This window comes from Poromitra crassiceps, assembly GCF_964638095.1.
Source record: "Poromitra crassiceps genome assembly, chromosome: 4".
NCBI classification, from domain to species: Eukaryota; Metazoa; Chordata; class Actinopteri; order Beryciformes; family Melamphaidae; genus Poromitra; species Poromitra crassiceps.
In genome coordinates, this window is record NC_139626.1 from 1,996,772 (window position 1) to 2,016,377 (window position 19,606).

The 19,606-nt window shown below is 43.6% G+C and overlaps 1 protein-coding gene and 1 pseudogene across 2 annotated transcripts; both read right to left on the bottom strand.

Moving 5' to 3' along the window:
* Positions 1-1,413: 1,413 nt before the first annotated feature.
* Positions 1,414-8,958, bottom strand: dbf4b (DBF4B-CDC7 kinase regulatory subunit; the record flags this gene model as incomplete). The annotated part of the gene is made up of 11 exons (XM_083635059.1): positions 1,414-2,839; positions 3,038-3,171; positions 3,360-3,498; positions 4,227-4,382; positions 5,724-5,769; positions 5,886-5,922; positions 6,201-6,265; positions 6,499-6,568; positions 6,882-6,932; positions 7,763-7,936; positions 8,794-8,958. 11 exons carry the CDS (start codon positions 8,956-8,958, stop codon positions 1,414-1,416), a joined length of 2,463 nt encoding a protein of 820 aa, XP_083491185.1.
* A 9,050-nt stretch (positions 8,959-18,008) lies between these two features.
* Positions 18,009-19,340, bottom strand: LOC310774972 (gap junction gamma-1 protein pseudogene; annotated as a pseudogene). Its single transcript has one exon. The product of its transcript is annotated as a gap junction gamma-1 protein pseudogene (transcript).
* Between the last annotated feature and the right edge of the window lie 266 nt (positions 19,341-19,606).

Below are 19,606 nucleotides of genomic sequence, written 5' to 3' on the forward strand. Positions count from 1 at the left end.
CTTGATCTCACCTGAACACATTAATAAGGGTTGCATTTAAAATAAAAAGCATGGAGGTTAGATATTAAATATTGTGCATGTCAGCTGGATGCTGGGCTGATGCAGTGGTGAGCCAAATGGTACATCAACCCACTCTTGCCCTTGACTGCTCTCATCACTTAGGATGCAGCCTCCCCTTTAAGCTATAAGCACAGTCAGCATTTATGGAGACCAAAGGAAAACAACATCAGTACACCCAGTTATTGGCGTTGCATTGCTTTACTCGAGCAACAGCTCGGTCTACTAAAGGGCAAACCGAAAAGCGTCATAGTTAAAAACATGTATTTCACAATTTAAAAAAAAATCATTGCATAAATTCATTTTCATAGAAGAGCTGCCTATTTTTTTTGACCGATAACAAGGGTTGCATTGCTGTTTGCTTGCTTGTCATATTCTGGGAATTACTGAAGCAAAGATGAGAGATAATCAATTAAACATTCTCCATTTTAAAATGTACAAATGTGGCTTCTTTCCTTCCCAAAAGTGACCTAGGATGAAGAGGCACTGTGTGCCTCTGATGTAAGGTAATAACTCAAATATCCAATGGCTACAATGATGAGTAATGAAAAGTCTAGTAGGTGAGCTTCTCCTTCAAAAGCTGACGTGATGGCAATATGGCCGCAGTGCACTGCTGTGAAGCAATATGGCCGCAGTGCACTGCTGTGAAGCAATATGGCCGCAGTGCACTGCTGTGAAGCAATATGGCCGCAGTGCACTGCTGTGAAGCTGTCACCTCTCCTTCACAAAGCCAGTCCTTTGGCACACCTTCAAAAGCCATGGGACATTCATCAGCGGGTTTTCCGTCTGACAGATAGTGCGAGTCCTCCGCTTTCCCCAACGCTTAGCCCGCGGGATCGACTCCAGACACGCCACTTAGCTAATTGAGTCATGGCCGCTTCAGAAAGGACTCATTACATTCTCAATACCATGTGCATCCGGACATAGCTGCTGAAAGACTCAAGTCAGCACCATGGCATATTACAAAATATGGCCTGGCTGGGAGGTTAGTGGGAAAAAGGGGGATATGGGGTGGGTCAGAAAAATTATAATGGAGACACTTCAAATCCTAGTTAAGATAGTTTCAGTGATGATACAACAGCATTCTTCCATGACAAAATGAAGTAAAAAAATATATATAATATCTATATTTCCAAAAACAGGTGAATATCTTTAGATTGCATTGAGTAGCCTACATATTTAAAATATTTATTCGATGTGAGCTTGACTTATTTTGATGAGCGCAAGTACTGCCTGATGTTTTCCCAGGTGGGATGTGCAGCTGCAAAGACTTACTACAACCAGCTCCATCACATTGGTTCCGGTTAACAGTTTTTCCAGTTCTTTGAGATCATCAACTTAAGAAAGTCACCTTCGTCAGTGCAGGACCTCAACAATTGGTATCACAGTCCTGGAAAAGGCAGAGGGGTCCATTTCTTCCCCACAAAGTGAGGCTGTTGGTGTTGTGGGCTGAAGAACAGTGTGCAGGTGGGACTCGTAGTTGGTGTGGTGCATCCAGGGGCACGGCCTCTGAAGGAGATCCATGTCCATCGTGCAGAGCCCCTCGGTGGGCGGGAGGGGAGTAGCCGGGGCAGGGCCCAGCCGAGACAGCAGCTCACAGTCCCAATCGGAGTCTGATGAAGACGTTGAGAGAGCAGCCAAGTTTGTGACGAGGGCTGCCTCAAAGCAAACAGAGGAGATGGAGCGGGAGAGGGACGGGTGAGACTCTTGGCCCGACTGGGTACAGTGGGATTTGTTGCCGGGGAAGTGAGGCGGAGGATTAACAATCCTTCTGCTTGGGGACACTGGCCAAACTGTACCACAGGTGCTACCAAAACCTAAAACCTTCTCAGTCTGATTGGTGAAATGCTGTACATGTACATTAGGAACAAAGAATGTAGTAAGACACTGCCCATTTGGTATGCACTCTGTAGCGCTGCAAATCTGGAGTTGGCAAGAATCAGACATGGGCAGGACGTGGCCTTCTGGTTTAGCGAAGGATTTCTGCCGTTGTCCGGTCCAGCGAGTACTGTATCCAAAGGTCAATGATGTCCTCCTCCTCTTGTTCGGACTGTGTTCGGGGCTGGCTGACCGGCAGCGTTTTCTGGAGTTTGGTGCGGTCATCATCGACAGCCGGGGAAGGGAACGAGATCTGTGTGAAGCCCGCCTGCGGCACTGCAAGCTGCTGTTGGACTGCTGGAGCTTACTGATCCCCAAAACTGATCCCTTTAATCCTTCTGCAGGCTTCACAGCAGCGGGAGGAAGGAGGGTGCTGGAGACGGCGACTGGGACAGAATGAGACACAATTTCTACAGTCTCGGTTTCAGAACTGAGCACTTCCATGGCTTCCTCTGCTCTGTGCCGAGGACTACGACACTGGAGTAGGACTTGAGGACTGAGGACAGGGGGCTCCGAGTAAGGACTGTGGGGCGCCGTGATGTGGCAAGGATCTAGGACCTGGGGGCTGAGGACTGGCGGTAATGTGTATGGGTCAGAGGACTGACATGGCGTGTGGGGGCAGGGGGAAAGATGCTGTATATCAGGCGGGTGACTGGCTGAGCAGTGGGTGAGCGGTGGGGCGTGCAGCGGGGGAACGGCTGGGCTTGGAGGGAAAGACTGGCTGTCAGCGAGTAGAGTGGCTGGATACAGGGTGGGAGGCTGAACAGCTGGTGATGGGGGGGCGGGGGGGCTGGAGACCAGGGCGTTGAATGATGAACCGTGGGTCAGGAGGGCCTGAATGGCGTGTTCCGTCTCCGCGTCGGTGAGAGGCTCCAGCTCGTCAGTGGCTGGATGTGTTGGTAGGCTGGCAGGGTGACAACGAAAATCATCACTTTAAACAAAGTGCCACATAAATCCTTTTTCCATAACATGACTATATCAAAATACACTTTGGGTAGCGTGGAAACTCTGTCGTCCACTGAAAAAAAGGCAAACTATACAATGCAGACTTTCAGAATATTAGGGCAATGGCAAGTAATCTCACCAGACGTTCAAAACTCACCTGTTCAGTGCTGCTTCGGATTGTTGTGATGGATTGGGGTTGAAGCCTGGCTGCATCTCGGCCAGCAGTTGGTCCAGCACCGCGTAGTTGGAAGAATCTTGCACAAAGTGACGATGCTGATCGGACTGCAAGTGCTGCAAGGGAGAGGAAAGGCTATGATGAAAGGAAAGTGACAGGCAGGCATACTGTGAAGGCCAAAACACAAGTTAGATGGAGACCATGGGGTGGGGGGTGAGGGGTGGGTAAAGAGAAAGTTATCGGGGGTGGGGGGTGGGGGGTTGGGGGGTTGGGGGCACAGACGGATAAAGAGAAAGATTCGCACCTCGTCCTGATTCGTGAAGGGCTGATGACAACATTCGCAGTAAGCCAGGTTCTTTTTGCGCGGCCGCCATTGTGAAGGGTTCCAGCTGAGTGGTGTTTCAGGCTTGTTCTGGATGCTGCTTGCAGCTTTCTTCCTTTCCCTAATAAGCAAAGAATAGACTTGAAACTAGAGCCCAACTGATACTGGATTTCTGAGGGCGATGCCGATACCGAACCGATATCACGAGTAAAAAAATTCCAATATCGATATATCGGCTGGTATTCTTATATTATATATACCCATTATATAACCTTTTTTTTTGCAATGATCCCTCAAATATCAAACACTTGACAAAGATATGACTTGACACGACTTGAGATATGTAATGTAGAGGATATTTTACAGCTTATCAAGAAACTTTATTGTCCCAAATTACATCAATGCAATGAAACAGTAAACTTCACTGGGAATTTAATAATTATAAATAACTAGAAATAGAAAAACACAAATGGAACAAATATAAAATATAACTTGAGTTAAGAAAAAAGATCAAATATACACAACATGTCTATAACTTAAAAAATACATTATATATATATATATATATATATATATATATATATATATATATATATATATATAGGCAATATCGGCCAACATATCGGCCGATACGGATATATCGTTATCGGCCAATATCGGTGTGCCGATAACATATCGGCCGATACGGATATATCGTTATCGGCCAATATCGGTGTGCCGATAATATCGGTGGACCGATATATCGGGCTCTACTTGAAACTAGAGGACAAGAAAACTGTTCATTGTATCATTCACGTACTTGCTTTTGTCTAGTACTGTTTCTGTTGAGATTGATGCAATAAAACAAACCTGGGTGGATTTTCTCGTTGCTCTGTCAGTTTGTCAGGCCGAGGAGGAGGAGGGGCCTCATCAGGCCGAGGAGGAGGGGGCTCAAAGGGACTGAAGCGGCCCAAGTAGCACAGAGTGGGGAAGGTCATCGACTGCATATGCAAGGGCTTGTATTTCCTGCTTACGCCACAGCACAAGACAATTCAATACAACAGTTAGAATGCAAGTGGATGCATCAGTTGAGTTCCCTCCCCCGATATGTGGAGCGCTTTGAGTATTTAGAAAGGCGCTATATAAATCCAATCAATTATTATTACTATTATTATTAAGTCAAACTAAATATTTGGTGCAGGCATAACATTAATGCAGTGTACAGCTGGAAAATGGGGAATTTGTTTAAACTACGGCACTCGATTCCTAGGGCTCACCCGCCCTTGCAGCTCGCCCACTGTTCGGGCTCACTTGCTCTTATGACATCACTGATGATGTCACAAACTGATGATGTCACAACTTCACATCACTGATGACATCGCAATTGCTCTCATGCCACCACTGATGTCGTCACAATGTTGAAACGGAGAACAATGCCCACATGCTGCTCGCTCCCTTTGATAATAGTCTAATATGCAATGTGTCCGATTGCACAATTGAGGTAGACCCCAGCTAAGTAACCTCCACCTGGTTCCGATGTCATGGGTTCAATTTCTCGTAGCATGGGATCAATCCGGGCCCTTTAATTAATTGAAATGACAGGGCTGGTGAAAGGAACGGTTAGCACACAGAGATCCCCTGCAGGAGCAGCAGGCACAGTGCTAAGCTGAATAGAAATCATCTCCACCTGAGCTCTGGGCTCCCGGGGAGCAGCTCCACGATGGCACTCATCGCATTACACGACGGAACCCCTTAACAGGTTCAATTAAGAAAATCACCCGGGTTGAAACACAAGCCTCCACGACCAGCGCACACTCACAGTGGGGTAGTAAGAACAGAGACACAGAGCCAGGTCACTGCCACCCATTGTCATTTCCCAGTCATTAGGAATTGAGATGTGGAAAGAACCTAACCTGATGCTAAACAACCATTACAGTAACATGGCAGGTCTAGACACTATCTTCCCCCGAGCTTAAACCTCTCAAACAGCAGCTAGTGCGCCAAGCCGGACCAGAGCCGTCAAATGGATTTTGGGCCGTGGAAGCGGTAGGAAATCACCCCCCTAAGCTCATGATTAACATTTAAACATTTCTGCGAGCCAAGCTCCCCCATCTATCAGAGCCCCAAACCCTGTTGGTCCACCTGTGTGGGCAGGAAGAGAGGATTCAGGTGGAGGGCGAGGATCCCTTTACATTGGAAACGGGGGTCAAGGAGAGTTTAGAGGGATTTTTGGAGGGGAAAGCCAGGCGCTGTGTGTGGAGCCACAGGTCCTGAAGTGTCCTGTTGCGCTTGAACTCAAATTCCCCTCCTGTGCTGCAGAGTAAATAAACCAAACAGAAATAGCGGCGAATGAGGAATCGAACCCACCTGCTTAAGTCTTCAACTTTAAGGTAGGGGGACCTCAAAGATGTGGCTGTAGAACAGGAGATTGGAAAAGCAAATCAATTTACACAGTACAACATGTATAGCTATAGAAAAAGATACAATATGGTAGGAAAATAAGCGGCATCTGCACGCGCATAAACTAACCTTTGACGACACAAGCAGCATGTTTGTTGTTAGTCCTCTGCAATTTAAAAACAAATTATTAAAAAACAAATCCGACAAGCCTGCAATGACTTATAAATGATCCGGAACAAAGTCTGATGCTTGAATATAAATTTCAAGGCTTCTGCATCATAACAGCTTCATAAGACCGAACAAATTACATTTTTACTGGATGGACATCCATTCATTCCTGCCCTGAAGCATCATAATTCGCATAATTTCAAAACTTTTGTGGCCTTTTATCAACATTCATAAGGTAGAATTTTTCTCGCTCGTCTCTTCAAAACAACACATTACCTCTGGCCTCTTGTGGTTGGTACTGAAGCTCTCTCGGGTCAACTGTTTCAAGTATAGAAGCACCTCTTAAATGACATTAAGGAACAACAAATACAAGAGTGTTCTGTGATTGATAACCTGATGTTTGTGTTGGTCCATGGTAGAGTTCTTCACTGTATATCAGAAACACACAGCAGCATGGAGCAAACTGTAAGCGCTCACATGGCGCCACCTGCTGTAAGCAGAGGTTACTGCACTACACAGAGGTGCCCCCACAAATTCATAGTAACTGCGGTGTGAGATTTAGTCAAAAGGATACCATCCACCAGCAAAATCTTCACTCCCCAAGATCGGGCGTTGTCCAAAACACTGTTCCCCTGCAGTCGTTCCTGTGAGGCAGATCAGGTTATAAGAACTGTGAGAAATCTCCACCAACTCTAAAGCCCATACTGTAGCAAAGACCATGGGATTCAAGCAAGATGGCCCAACTTCAACTCACTTCCTGTCATTTTGTCACGTGGGTTTTGCCCATGGTTTTCCACTTTCGGCAAGTCTGAGTCAATGGTTGACCACACCCATTTAGGAGACTTGCTGCTTACATTTGTTAGAATTGACGGAGCCTGCGGTGACCCATCTATAGTCATATAATATCTATGCCCATAGTCAAGCATGTTATCAAACAGCAGTGCTGCAACTACTCACATTGTTGCGAATGGCTTTTTCAACTAGGGCCTTCCCCCGACTGCCACAGCCCTGCAGACACATTAATGGCACACAGATGATGATTCATTCTACACAGTATACATCGCAATCACAGCTGACATCCGTACAACATCATTATTAAAACTTGGAATCATAAACTCAGTTTAGGGTTTGAACCATTACCATAACTTTTTGTGGCAAATACCAAATCTGAGTACAAAATGAAGTACACACCACTAATAAATCTGCCACAGTGGATGGACTCTGTACCTAACTTCTGTATCGATACCAGTCCAAGCATCATACTTTCAATTCTAATTGAAAGCTACAGTAAAAAAGAAAAAAGTAATGTCAAACAAATTACAGAACAAATGGAAAAATTTGAATGGAACAAGAGTATGAAAATTCATCTTAAGCAGCATTCTCAGGTCCTGTGTTTAGCAAGATTAATCTGTGTGTAATAAATAAACAGTTTTATCCAATGATGTTATGCGAGTGACAATGATGTTATGCGAGTGATGTTTTATGCAATATGAAGATTGAAAATATGTGAAATACTGTAACGGTGATACTGAAAACTGACCCTGAAGAAAACCATAAAATTATGCCAAAACTTACATTAGGAATATTGGGGCAGACATAATCAGAAGCCAGCATTTAAGAGTTAATGCACTAACTTTTGTGATTTTGCTGTTGACAATTGCTGTATCTGCTGCAACATGATCATCATGATGCTGCCAGATAGATTCTTTTGTATCTGGCGCACAAACAAACAAACAAAAAACTAAATGACGATATTCTACTTCCATTAATTAACTCATGGGTGCGTTTTAAAAACCAGCAACGTGTTTGTGAAACATGTGGGAGTGAATGCTCAGTACCATGGGTCTAGGAGTGCCAGGTCGCTGTTTGTTCATGCTGCTGATAGCACTCTCCCTCTGCTTTGTGGGGCCATGGCTTTCTTCTTTGGCAGCCACACACCGTGGCTCCTTCAGGGCCTCTTGGCTTCCAGTCACAACAAAGCTCACATCCTTGTGTAGAAAACTCTCGACCCGCTTCAGAAGAAGAAAACATCATCCACTCATCAAATCTCCACTGGGCGACAATCATTTTTCACCAAGCCTTTACTTTTCTTCCTTCTTTACTTGTAAACGGTAAGTTTACCGTTTTTAATCAGAGCTGTGTAAAAATCAACACTCAGAGAGAAACACGAATGCAGTGCAAAGACTGGCATATCGCCCTGTACACAGCTGGATCCACTGCTCTCACTGTAGGTACAGGGTTCGTTCGCTCCGTATCTTGTGATGCTGTCTTGAGTGAAACACCAGCAGACAATAAATATGACGGGGATCGTCTCATTTCAGGTATTAAAATATTTTTGGTTTACATGAGTGATTGTGTAGATGAAACACCAGATTGTTATGTTCAAAAGTAAACACTTTTCAATGAGTATATTCAAATCGTAGCATATTCTTAACCTTGAAAACATGACTGTTAAAATCAAGCATTTTCCAAACTTTCAAGACTTTGTAGTTTGTACGAACCCTGTAGGTAAGGCTGCATACTGTATGCATAATGGCTGGGTGGTTAACGATAAAGAGAAAACGAGGAGACAGAATTCAACCATTCAAAAAAGGTCATTCTTGAATCAGGAATAATCTGCACACTTACTGGTTTTGAGAGAGACAAAACATTCTAGTAGAACATTTAACATGTGAAATAATGTTATGGACCTGGATCATACAACCTGACACGCAGACATCAATTGCTGTCAACCTGACATACTTACTTCCTGTACAGTGTACTGTACATAATGAAACTCAACTTCTCTCCCCACAGCTTCTGTACAAAACCGTAGGATCATCCACATGCACTTTGCCTTCGTCACACATAACCCCCACTCTCTGCTTACCCCTCCAAGAAGGGATATGGTCTCCACCAGCAGGGCCGATGAGCGGCTCTTCACAGCACTGTCCAGGTAGAAGCACTTCCCCTCCAGCTTCCTCTGCCCAGCACACAGTGCGCCCAGGAGGCCTCCCTCCTCCAGACGCTGCTGCTGCTGCTGCTGCTGCTGCATGCTCCTGGTCCAGTAAAGGAACTCAAGAGCTTACAGGACACGCCAGGATCTTCTTTAAAAGACAGAGCAAGACCCTGGTCTCAATTACATGTTTTTATACAGTCTGTCATTTTCTCTATCAAGCTCGGACTCTGAGTTTGAATTGCAAAGAGAATGACAGCCTGATATTGATTTGTTTATCCCAATAAACAAATAAGTACATACATAGAGTCAGACTCAGGTCCATATGGACATTGGACACAATCATTTTGGCTCTGAACACCACCACGGTGGTGGACTTGAAATGAAACAATGAAGAGGTGCTTTAACTGCAGACATGCAGCTTTAATTTAAGGGTATTTACATCCAAATCAGGTGAATGAGGTAGGAATTACATTACATTTTAAGGGGACAAACTAACATAATCATACTTGACCATGCGTGGGCATGTATGGCTGTCAATTGAACTGTTCCCTTGTATTTATTGATGATGTGTCTGCTGACAACAGCAGCAGGATGAATTCTGAAGTGTTTCCGGCAATATTATCTGTTCATATAATTCAGCCAAATGCTTCAGAATCAGAACTCATTGGACGATTATGTATTACGATGTACTTCAACCACAATGGTGCGAGGACAGCATTAAACATTGCGAATCACTTTTAAAAGACAACAGAGCTTTATTGTGCTAGCTAATGATATGGAGAGACGTGTGCAACATAGAGCAGCTGCAAATAGCCCACACACACAATACCACATTAACTGTATTGTTCAATTGGTAGAAAAAGAGAACCCGATGGGCGGCATAACGTTACAGATCAAAGCAGATGACATTAACATAGTTGGAGCAAGAACATCTTGAAGCAACTTAAAGGTTCAACTTTCCATAAAAAATAGCGTACTAAAATAGCATAGCAACTATAAGCTAGCTAACGCTAGTTAGCATAGTTAGTTGTAATTAGCTATTGACCCGTTAGCTAACATTAGCCAGCTTGTTTCAAACTGGCAAACTAACGTTAGGCAAGAGAACGTGGTTATCTAGTTTGCAATCTGGATTAATTACACTAGTTTAATTTGGTGAAAGACAAAATAAAGGAAATTAGTTCACTTACTGTTTTGATTATGTAGCCGAGCCGGGGAGGCAACCGCCGCTTTTTAAAAAAAACATACGCAGCCAAGTGCACGTCGTCAACGTCATATCCTGTGTACTGCCGCCTTCAGGTAAAACAAAAAGTAAGTAAGTCATCTTTATTTGCATATTTGTGTGGCCTTCAAGTGCTACGCTCCTCTTGAGCTCCAGATTCCACAACTTTTCCCACCGCTTAGCCCAGTGATTCCCAACCAGGGGTACGTGTACCCCTAGGGGTACTTGGAAAGATTGGGATTACAATGTATTTCCAAAATGATAAAAACTGGCGACTTTTTCCCAATTGAAAACTGTCAAAATTGTATTAAAGAGGAGTCATTCAAATTATTTTCATTTAATGAGATGTGTTAGAGAGGCCTACTAAAATTTAATATAACAACTTTAGGAGAATTATGGACACACATGAGTGAGGGGGTACTATCGGCATGGTAAAACAGCTCAAGGGGTACATAACACAAAAATGGTTGGGAACCACTGGCTTAGCCAACTGAAGGAAGGCCTCCAGGGCCCTGGGCCACCTTCTGGATAAATGGTTCCATGTTCACTTTCATTCATTTGCCCGATGAAGAAGTGGGTGGAAAGCTTGCAGTAGCTGTCTAATTAAATTGGAGCTGCTACAGTGTGCGGGTATTTCTATTTTTTCTATATTGTGCTTCTGTACCCAGCACGGCCTAACAAAAGGTTGGATGTGCACACAAACCTTCTATTGAACACTTTCATTCATAAACATGTATTCAACAAACAAAATGAACAAACGTTCATTTTTGGTGTGTGCTTTAATAAATCATTACAGTATTTGTAATTGTGATATTTCCGACAGCAGTAAAGGCAGCATAACAAAACCTGAGCAAAGTATCCCAGAGAAACAGACAATGGTTTCTCACCTTTCTAGAGGATCAACACGACAAACCAAATGTCTGGGTTATTTGGGTTTCATCATGCATAGACTGTATGATAATTTAAAGACAAATATTATATTCTACTCTACTCTTTTGGTTGGTAATGGGTTGATGTTCTTACTCGGTGGTAGAACAAATCGGCTACTATTGCATAAAAAAAATCTCAACACAAAAGGTCAAACATCGAATTGTCATTACAAACCTGAGGACCGATACTTGCTGGTATATCAAATCAAACTATTACACTCACTGCTTAGCAAACACAGCATAAAGTCACATTTCCCTATTTCATCCCTTGAGAACCTAATAGACAACAGGACCTGAAGATGTTTTTCTTCTCGTTTTAAACTATACACTATCCACAACAAAATTGGCCAAATTACCAACATTAGCTGCCAAGTACACAATATAACATGCATATTTTAAAAACTTGGGATCAAAACTAGATCAAAGCTGCCACTGGGACTTAAAAGATTTCCTTCATGGTCAGCAGAGGGCTAACTGTACCTACTGCACATGATGTAATCCCAGTTGAGAAGGGGGGGGGGGGTCTCTGTGCAGAAAGCTATGTAACATGTATTTCGATATATTAACATCTGTTGGGATTTTTTTTTTAACCAAAGGATAATTCAAAAACCATGTTTTACTCCAGGTATTACAAATGTAAACAAACCTTACAGTCTTGAATTCAACTGGGATAATAAGTGTTTCTGACAGCATTACCAACAAAGAATGTAAGTAAATATAAGGCAAATAGGCTACTGCAAGACAACTCTTTATGTATGAATGTTTATTATAAAATAACTCAAAACATGCACTTTCGTTTTTCATATAAAATATTTTCCGCAAATGGAAACACTGGCACAGTGTGAACGACTGGCATTTACATTTCAATTTGAAACTAAGAAAACAAAAGGTACATACTCATTTGAATGACATGGAATTCTTTATACTCAGCCTGGAAAAAACACAACTGTCAGGCCAGATGTACTGTACTGGGATCTTTTGTCATGTAAAACACACCCTAAAATATAGGATGAATATTAAACACCAAATAAACGTATGCCAACTTAAACAAAGTGGTGATAACGTCATAGAATTGACTTCAAAACATGTCACCCAGAAAAATAGTGCCAAGAAAAAAAACATTTGTTAACAGCAAAACATTTGTTCATGGCTGGACAACAGAACAGGAAGTTGGGATAGTGGTGTTAAACTTTGTCAAACACTGCCATTGACTAATACATTTGAACATCAGACAAAATATGAATAATAATAAATATTGCCGCAAGCGGCAATATCCTGGGGTTCAAGCCTGATGATGTCACAATGCCTATGACATCAACACTCAATCACTGATGACATCACTTATTGAGGACATCACAATGAGGTGGTTTAACTCTGTCTAGCTCAGCCAGAACGGGTCGTCTGTGAGCCTTATTTTCAATATTGTAGGGAGGCGTGGAAAACTCTTTGTCACCCAGGCCAGCATCAACAGTAACTGTCCAGTCACATTCTGCAGGAAGGCTTCTCTGTAGGGCTGGGCCCAGGGCCCCAAGGGAGATCTGGGGGTTAGCCCGGATCTCTGCTCTCTCTCCTCCGTGGGACTACATCATTTCAAAATGTGAAATGAGCTGTTATATTGCCAAGGATTGGTAGATTGGTGTAATTTTTTGTTTCTGAGTAGTGGGTGACATTTCCATTTGTGCAAAGTTTGGTTAATGTGGGCCTTAGAGTTTCTGATGTATATACAGTTTTATGGAAGAAGGAAAAGAAGAAGAAGAAGAAGAATACGAAGAAGAAGAATAAACATAGCAAATACAATAGGGTACCCCTAACTACAATAGGGAACCCCTAACTACTTATTTGCCTCTCCCCCAAAAGTGACACAGGAGGAGTGTAAAATACCGAATGCAAAACATTTTGAAAACAAACATAAATGTGTCTCCCTTTTCTCTATGGCTAGAGTATTTCGCATAAAAACGTAATACAAATCCTCACACAGCAAAAAAAAGTGGCTGATCTTTCATTGGTTTAAGGTTCTAAACACTCCTTATCAAATATAAGACAATAAACAGTATAAAGCAACCTTGGCTTGCACATGGCAATTTCATAAATGAAGCCAAAGTAAAATAGGCAATTTGGATTAACCGTGGAACATATGTGTGTAGGCGTTGCTGCTACAAAATCAACAGTGCAAGACCATCAGCATTTCCTCTGATGGTGTGAGGTTTTGGACAGTAGCTCTCTTTATAAGGACTGATGCGTGCATTGAGCTTGATATGAGGGTTAAAGAAAATGATAAAATGTTGCATCTTCAGCAACAGCAATATTGTTCAAAACTTTCACCCAGGGGTTCCCAACCTTTTTTGGTTTGTGACCCTACTTTGATGTCACAAAAATCTAGGGACCCGAGACAGTACACCATCGATAATATCATCAGTGACATTGTCAATGATGTTACATAGAATGCTTCTTTTTCCCTGCAGAATTCTGTCTTTTTTCTCAAAATTCTGACATTAATCTCAGAATCCTGATTTAAAGTTATAATCTCAAAGATTTTCATCTCAAAAAAATAGTCACTCACAATGTTGATTGAGGCTATGGTCCTTTGATGGAAGCCATTGCAGTATATAGTGACATTAGTAATGACATTAGTAATGTCACATAATGCAACAGTTTGGATCTCACCTGCAATTACCACTCATCGCCATAGGGGTCACCCAAGAGAACAAAACTGAAATCTTAGAGATTATCACTTTAAACCATAAACTCAGAACTACAAAAACAAGAAACACAAGTGACCCTAATCATCTTCGGTAGTATTACATTATGTGTGGTTAAAAAAAAAAAAAAAAAAAAAATCAGGCGACCCTATTTGAATTCCAGGTGACCCCACTTAGGGTCGCAACCCTAAGGTTGAAAACTACTGCTTTAACCTCTAGGTGGGGCCCATGAGCGACTGTAGTGGTGAATACGCATGTATAAAAAATACAATTTATCAAAGTGTTCAACTTGTAGTGTTGCAGCGTCACCATATGAAGCAGCTCTTTGCCTGTTTGGTGAAGTAAGAAGGCACCTTAGATAACAGCATAGAAGCCCCGTATATTCACATGGGAGCAAAGACAGTGTCATAGCACCAACATCTTACAACAAAAGATAGTTAACACATTCACTGCCAGCCGTTTTTCAATACTGTAGTTAGCTTCTGCCAAGGTTTTTTTTTGAGGATTCTGGCTCATCTTTCAAGAGCTGAGGATTCTTTTCTGTTAGGATTTTGTGAACACACAATATCTCAAAAGAACTAATAGAATGTGTGCTTTCTCTGTCTAAAATAGTTAGTTTGTAGAGTTAGTAGTTATGTAAGCATTAGCAGTTGAATACAGCATGGTTTCAGCGTCTGAAAATTTATTCAGAGATAAATGGCTTTTTGTGAAATTCGATAGAACAGTCACTTTAACCATTCATTTTTGGCATCAGTAAGACGTCAGACATCTAAACAATAGTTTTGAACAGTAATTTCCTCCATAACAGCAGGAAACACCCCTCTCTTTCAAACTCCTCCCTCCGTGTGTGTCTTCTTGGCTGCAGCGGCCGTGTCACAAGCTCGTTTCTGCTGCTGCTGTAACCTCGCGTCACCAGTCTCACTGCTTTGCTGCTGCTGTGCCTGTCTGCTGACGGGGCCGCTCTTTGAGGAAGTCTGGATGGGCTGGCTCGTTTCTTGCGGTTTCGGTTGAGAGCTTTGATGAAGCTTTTGCGATTCTGGTCTTATTTATGCTGCGTGTTACAAAGTGTGTTCCACCCGTAATCTATTATGCAAATTTGCAATCCCTCACCGCCAGCAATCAGCGCGAAAGCGAAAGCGTTTTCGCCAATCCATTTTCATGAGAATGGCTTCCTCACACTGCTTTTTGCTTGCCTTCCTCTAGTCAGGAGAGCACTGTCGCCACTTAGTGGGTCGGTGGAATGGGTTGTACACGTTGGGTGGCTCCAATAATTTTATAGGAGACGTGGGGGGCGTTGATCCACGTCCCACCGTCAATTTTTTTTTTTTTTTTTTTAAGACGAGATATCTCGTCTTTGGCAGTCAACGGTTGGATTCTGTAAGCCGAGATATCTCGTCATTGGCAGTCAACGTGTTAACAAAAGATACAAAAGTTATCCAAATATTAATTTTGTTCCTTTAATTCACCTTCTTCTACTGTGGTGTTCACTAAATCTAGTGCTCTGGGCTGCTTGGAGCAACTTGACATACATTACACATTTATACATTAGAACTGTTGAGAAAATAGTTTGTACTAAATAGTCATCAGTGGATTCCAATATATTCCTGATCAACCCTATCCACCTTATGTTCCAACACAGGCAAGGCCGGATTAACCATAGGGCAACCGGGGCAGGTGCCCCGGGGCCCTCGGGGTGAAGGGGCCCTCAAAAAAAAAAAAAAAAAAAAAAAAAAAAAAAAGAGAAATTGGTCGGGCTCATGTTGGGCTCCACAGAACTATGACACAAATCTAAGACCAATCAGGACAAAATAAAATGTGTTTCCAAGAAGATTAGGTCTGATGATTTAGTCTCATTGGATGCCTGTGGGCAAGTGGTGACCAGGGGCGCGGGAAGTGGGGGTGCTTGTTGTGCTGCGGCACCCTCTGCTGTTTTGTATTGGAAATGTAATGTCAATTATTTTTTCATCATTGTTAACACATTGAGTGCCAGCCATTTTTTCATCCTGTAGGTAAGTTGTGCCAGTTTTTTTTTTGAGGATTCTGGCTCATTTTACAAGAGCCGAGGATTATTTTCTGTTAAGAATTCATGAACACCAATCATCTAAAAATAACTAATAGAATGTGTGCTTTCTCTGTCTAAAAGAGTTAGTTTGCAGAGTTAGTAGTTATGTAGATATTAGCCGTTGAGTACAGCATGGTTTCAGCGTCTGGAAATTTATTCAGAGATAAATGGCTTTTTGTGAAACTCGATAGAACAGTCACTTTAACCATTCATTTTTGGCATCAGTAAGACCGTCAGACATTCTAAACAATAGTTTTGAACAGTAATTTCCTCCATAACAACAGGAAACACCCCTCTCATTCAAACTCCTCCCTCCGTGTGTCTTCTCCTCCTTCCTCCTGGCTCTACAGCGGGCGTGTCAGAAGTGCGTTGCTGCTGCCTGCCTGCCTGTCTGCGTGCCTGCCTGCCTGCTTGCCTGCGTGCGGACGCTCCTTGTGCGAGTCAAGATGGGCCGGGGAATGCGTGGGCGATGGGCAGATGTTGATTCTGGCCTTTCTGAGGTGTTTCAAAGTGTGTTTCACCTATAATCTATTTTGCAAATCGCTCTCCGCTCTCTGTGTGCGGCTGCCTGCGCGGCCGCTCTCAGGCAAGACAAGTGTGGAATGGATTACTGTAAAATCGCCTCGCCATTTCCTTGAATGGCTTGCTCCCCGCGGCAGTTTTTTCTTTGATTTCGCTCGTCTGGGGGAGCACTGTCAACACTTAGTGGGTCGGTAAAATAGATTATACACATTCTCTTGCTCCAATAGTGATCTCGAAGATGTAAAAGTTGTTGATTGATGTCCCACCGTCAAAAAAAAAAATGTTTATGTAAGACGAGTTATTTCGGCTCTGGCACTCAAGCGTTGGATTATGTAAGACGAATTATCTCGGCTATGGCACTTAACGTGTTAAGCCACAGCACAGTGAAGAGGATATTAATGTGAAGATTAGCCTCTTCCTTTTGCTCTCAGAGTGCATCAGATCCATGCATTTTACTTTAAAATGTACAAAGTGAAAAAACGGTGGAGCTACTAGGAGTATTTTTATATATAAAGCAATATTTAATGTGAAGTAATATATCTGTGTACAAGCAGTTACAAATCAGAATATATCTTCAAAGGTACTACGGGCAAACAAAACGCTACGCGTTTCAACCACGCATGTCTTCCTCAGGCAATGTTAGCTGGGCGTCGGCCACCGCACCTGTGATATATTCTGATTTGTAACTGCTTGTACACAGATATATTACTTCACATTAAATATTGCTTTATATATAAAAATACTCCTAGTAGCTCCACCGTTTTTTCACTTTGAATACTTTTGCCTTTTGAGCTGCTCTGGTCCACACTCTCTGTGATTTCCTACTTTAAAATGTACAAAATTTCTTTGTAGAAACCCCCCAGTCACACTAATATTTTTATCCTGCTGGTGCTACCTGTTTGCAAAGCCTAGAATCGCCTATGAGTGAGTGAGAAACTGAATCTGAGAAACTGAATAATGACATAACAGTATAATACTAATGTTAATTTAAAATGAGATATTCCTCTAAATATGGCGAAAAAACATCCAAACATCCGGACGATGGGTAGGGGGGCCCCTGGGAGATTCAGTGCCCCGGGGCCCCTGGGGGTGTTAATCTGGCTCTGAACACAGGGGTCAGCCACTTACTTCCTATTGTGTTTACACTTCCTGTGACAGTACAGTACTAGTGAGCAGGTAAAACAGACGGTGTTCTGAACAGGAAGTCATAACACAACTGGGTCAAGTGGGCGGGGCTAGATAAGGTGAATACACCTATATTAACTGGAGAAAGGTCAGGAACTACTTTCTGCTGTACTTTCTGTTTCTGGTGAATATAATTGGTCCCACACTTTCCCTAAGGCTTAGGTCATACTGTACCAAAAGACCATTTTACACTTTCTTTGTGTGGGCTAACTAAGGAGCTTAGGTATTTTGAAGATTATTACCCAGGGGGGGGGGGCGTTTTGGCAAATAAATGAACTTTTGGGTTCTCCCTTGGTAGAGCTATAGAAGAATGGTACAAGGTGGATCCTGTCACTATGGTTCACATAGTATTTTTCATGGTAAGAGTACTATTGTAAAATCATGTAAAATGGGTAACCTACACGTGAAGTTTTTGCTATATGGATTATGGACATACAAATTTAAAAGGATCGGCATGTGTGTTTGTTTGTTTGTGTGGCTGTATGTAAAAAAAAAAAAAAAAAAAATCACGATAGGTCACAATCTGTACTTCAGATCCACACAGAATGCGTTCCGTCACCAGATTTGCTGCTACTACTGTTGCTGCTGCTCCTCCCGTGTCTGGAGGCCGTGCGGTGCTTGCGCTCACGGTTGGGCTTGCTGTGTGTGTTGCTGTTGTGGCTCTGCTGCTGGCTGTAGGCCTGAGGGTCAGCCTCTGGCCTGTGCTGTGACTGAGTCTGAGCCATCTCCTTATGAAGAACTCTGGGGGCAGCACCCGTCCCTCCTTTGTCATCATTAGCGCTATGCTGCTGCTGACGCTCCTCTTGGGCGATATTGACGTGGTTCTGCCGGCACGCCATCTTGGCATTACTGAGGTCGGTGAAGGGTAGCGGGTGGTCAGGGTGCCCGTTGGACACCAGGAGAGGCTTCGTGTTGATGTCGTACCCCGGCGGAGGTGCATTCCAGGGGAAAGGGTAGCTGCCGTAATCCTCTCCGCTCACTCCTGCCTCCTTCAGAGCGTCTGCTCTCCTGTTCAGTCCACACAGCTCCTCCTCTGGCAGCTGCTGGCTGCGGCGCGAGCGCAGGGTGTCAACGATGGTGCCCATGCCCAGGTGGAGCAACTCCCATACATTGAGCGTGAGGCAGAGCAGCGAGACGGTGTACATGATGAGGAGAAAGATAGTCTTCTCAGTGGGCCGTGACACAAAGCAGTCCACTCTGTGTGGGCAGGGCTGGCTCGAGCAGACGTAGGTGGCGGGCACCGACAGGCCATAGAGGAGATACTGCCCACATAAGAAAGCTCCCTCCAGCAAGGAGCGGATCAAGAGTTGAAGGACGTAAATGCGCATCAGCCCGTCCTCCTTGATACGCTGGCGCCCGTCATGGCGTCCCTTGACTTTTCCTTTTCCTCCTGCTCCTCCGCCACCGTCACTGTCCACTTCATAGATCATCGGGTCTTCCTCCTGGTCGTCCTCAGCCTCTTCGATGCCCCTATGCTGCCTTCTGTCTGCGACGTAGTGCTTCTTGGGCTTCCGCTGGGACAAAGCGCCCGCTCCTCCGCTGTCCACCTGTTCCTCGGCCCGGGAGATTTTGTTGACAGCGTAGCCCAGGTACATGAGCGAAGGTGTGGCCACCAGGATGATCTGGAAAACCCAGAAGCGGACGTGCGAGAGTGGTGCGAAGGCGTCATAGCAGACGTTCTCACAGCCTGGCTGGCCTGAGTTGCAGACAAATTTGCTCTGCTCATCGTAGTAGATGGACTCGCCTCCTACAGCCGTCAGCACGATGCGGAAAACGATCAGGACCGTGAGCCAGATCTTGCCAACAAATGTGGAGTGGTTGTGAATTTCTTCCAGCAGGCGAGTGAGGAAACTCCAACTCATGGTGGTCGTGACCGGGCAGCAGAGCGAGGCGACGCACACCTCTGATTCTCCTCTAGGCTTCTGTGGAGGATTGAAGAGAGCAGACGTGATGAAAGAGGGTTATCCCTGTTTTTGATCAACCACAATTGCAAGTAGTACATGCATGAATGTTGACGTTTTGTGAATTCACAAAAAGTCAGTAACGTGAGATACACTGGAAATCAGCTTTTTCAACTTTAACAATTATTATCAACATGAATATTAACTATCATTTAATTTCAGCTGCT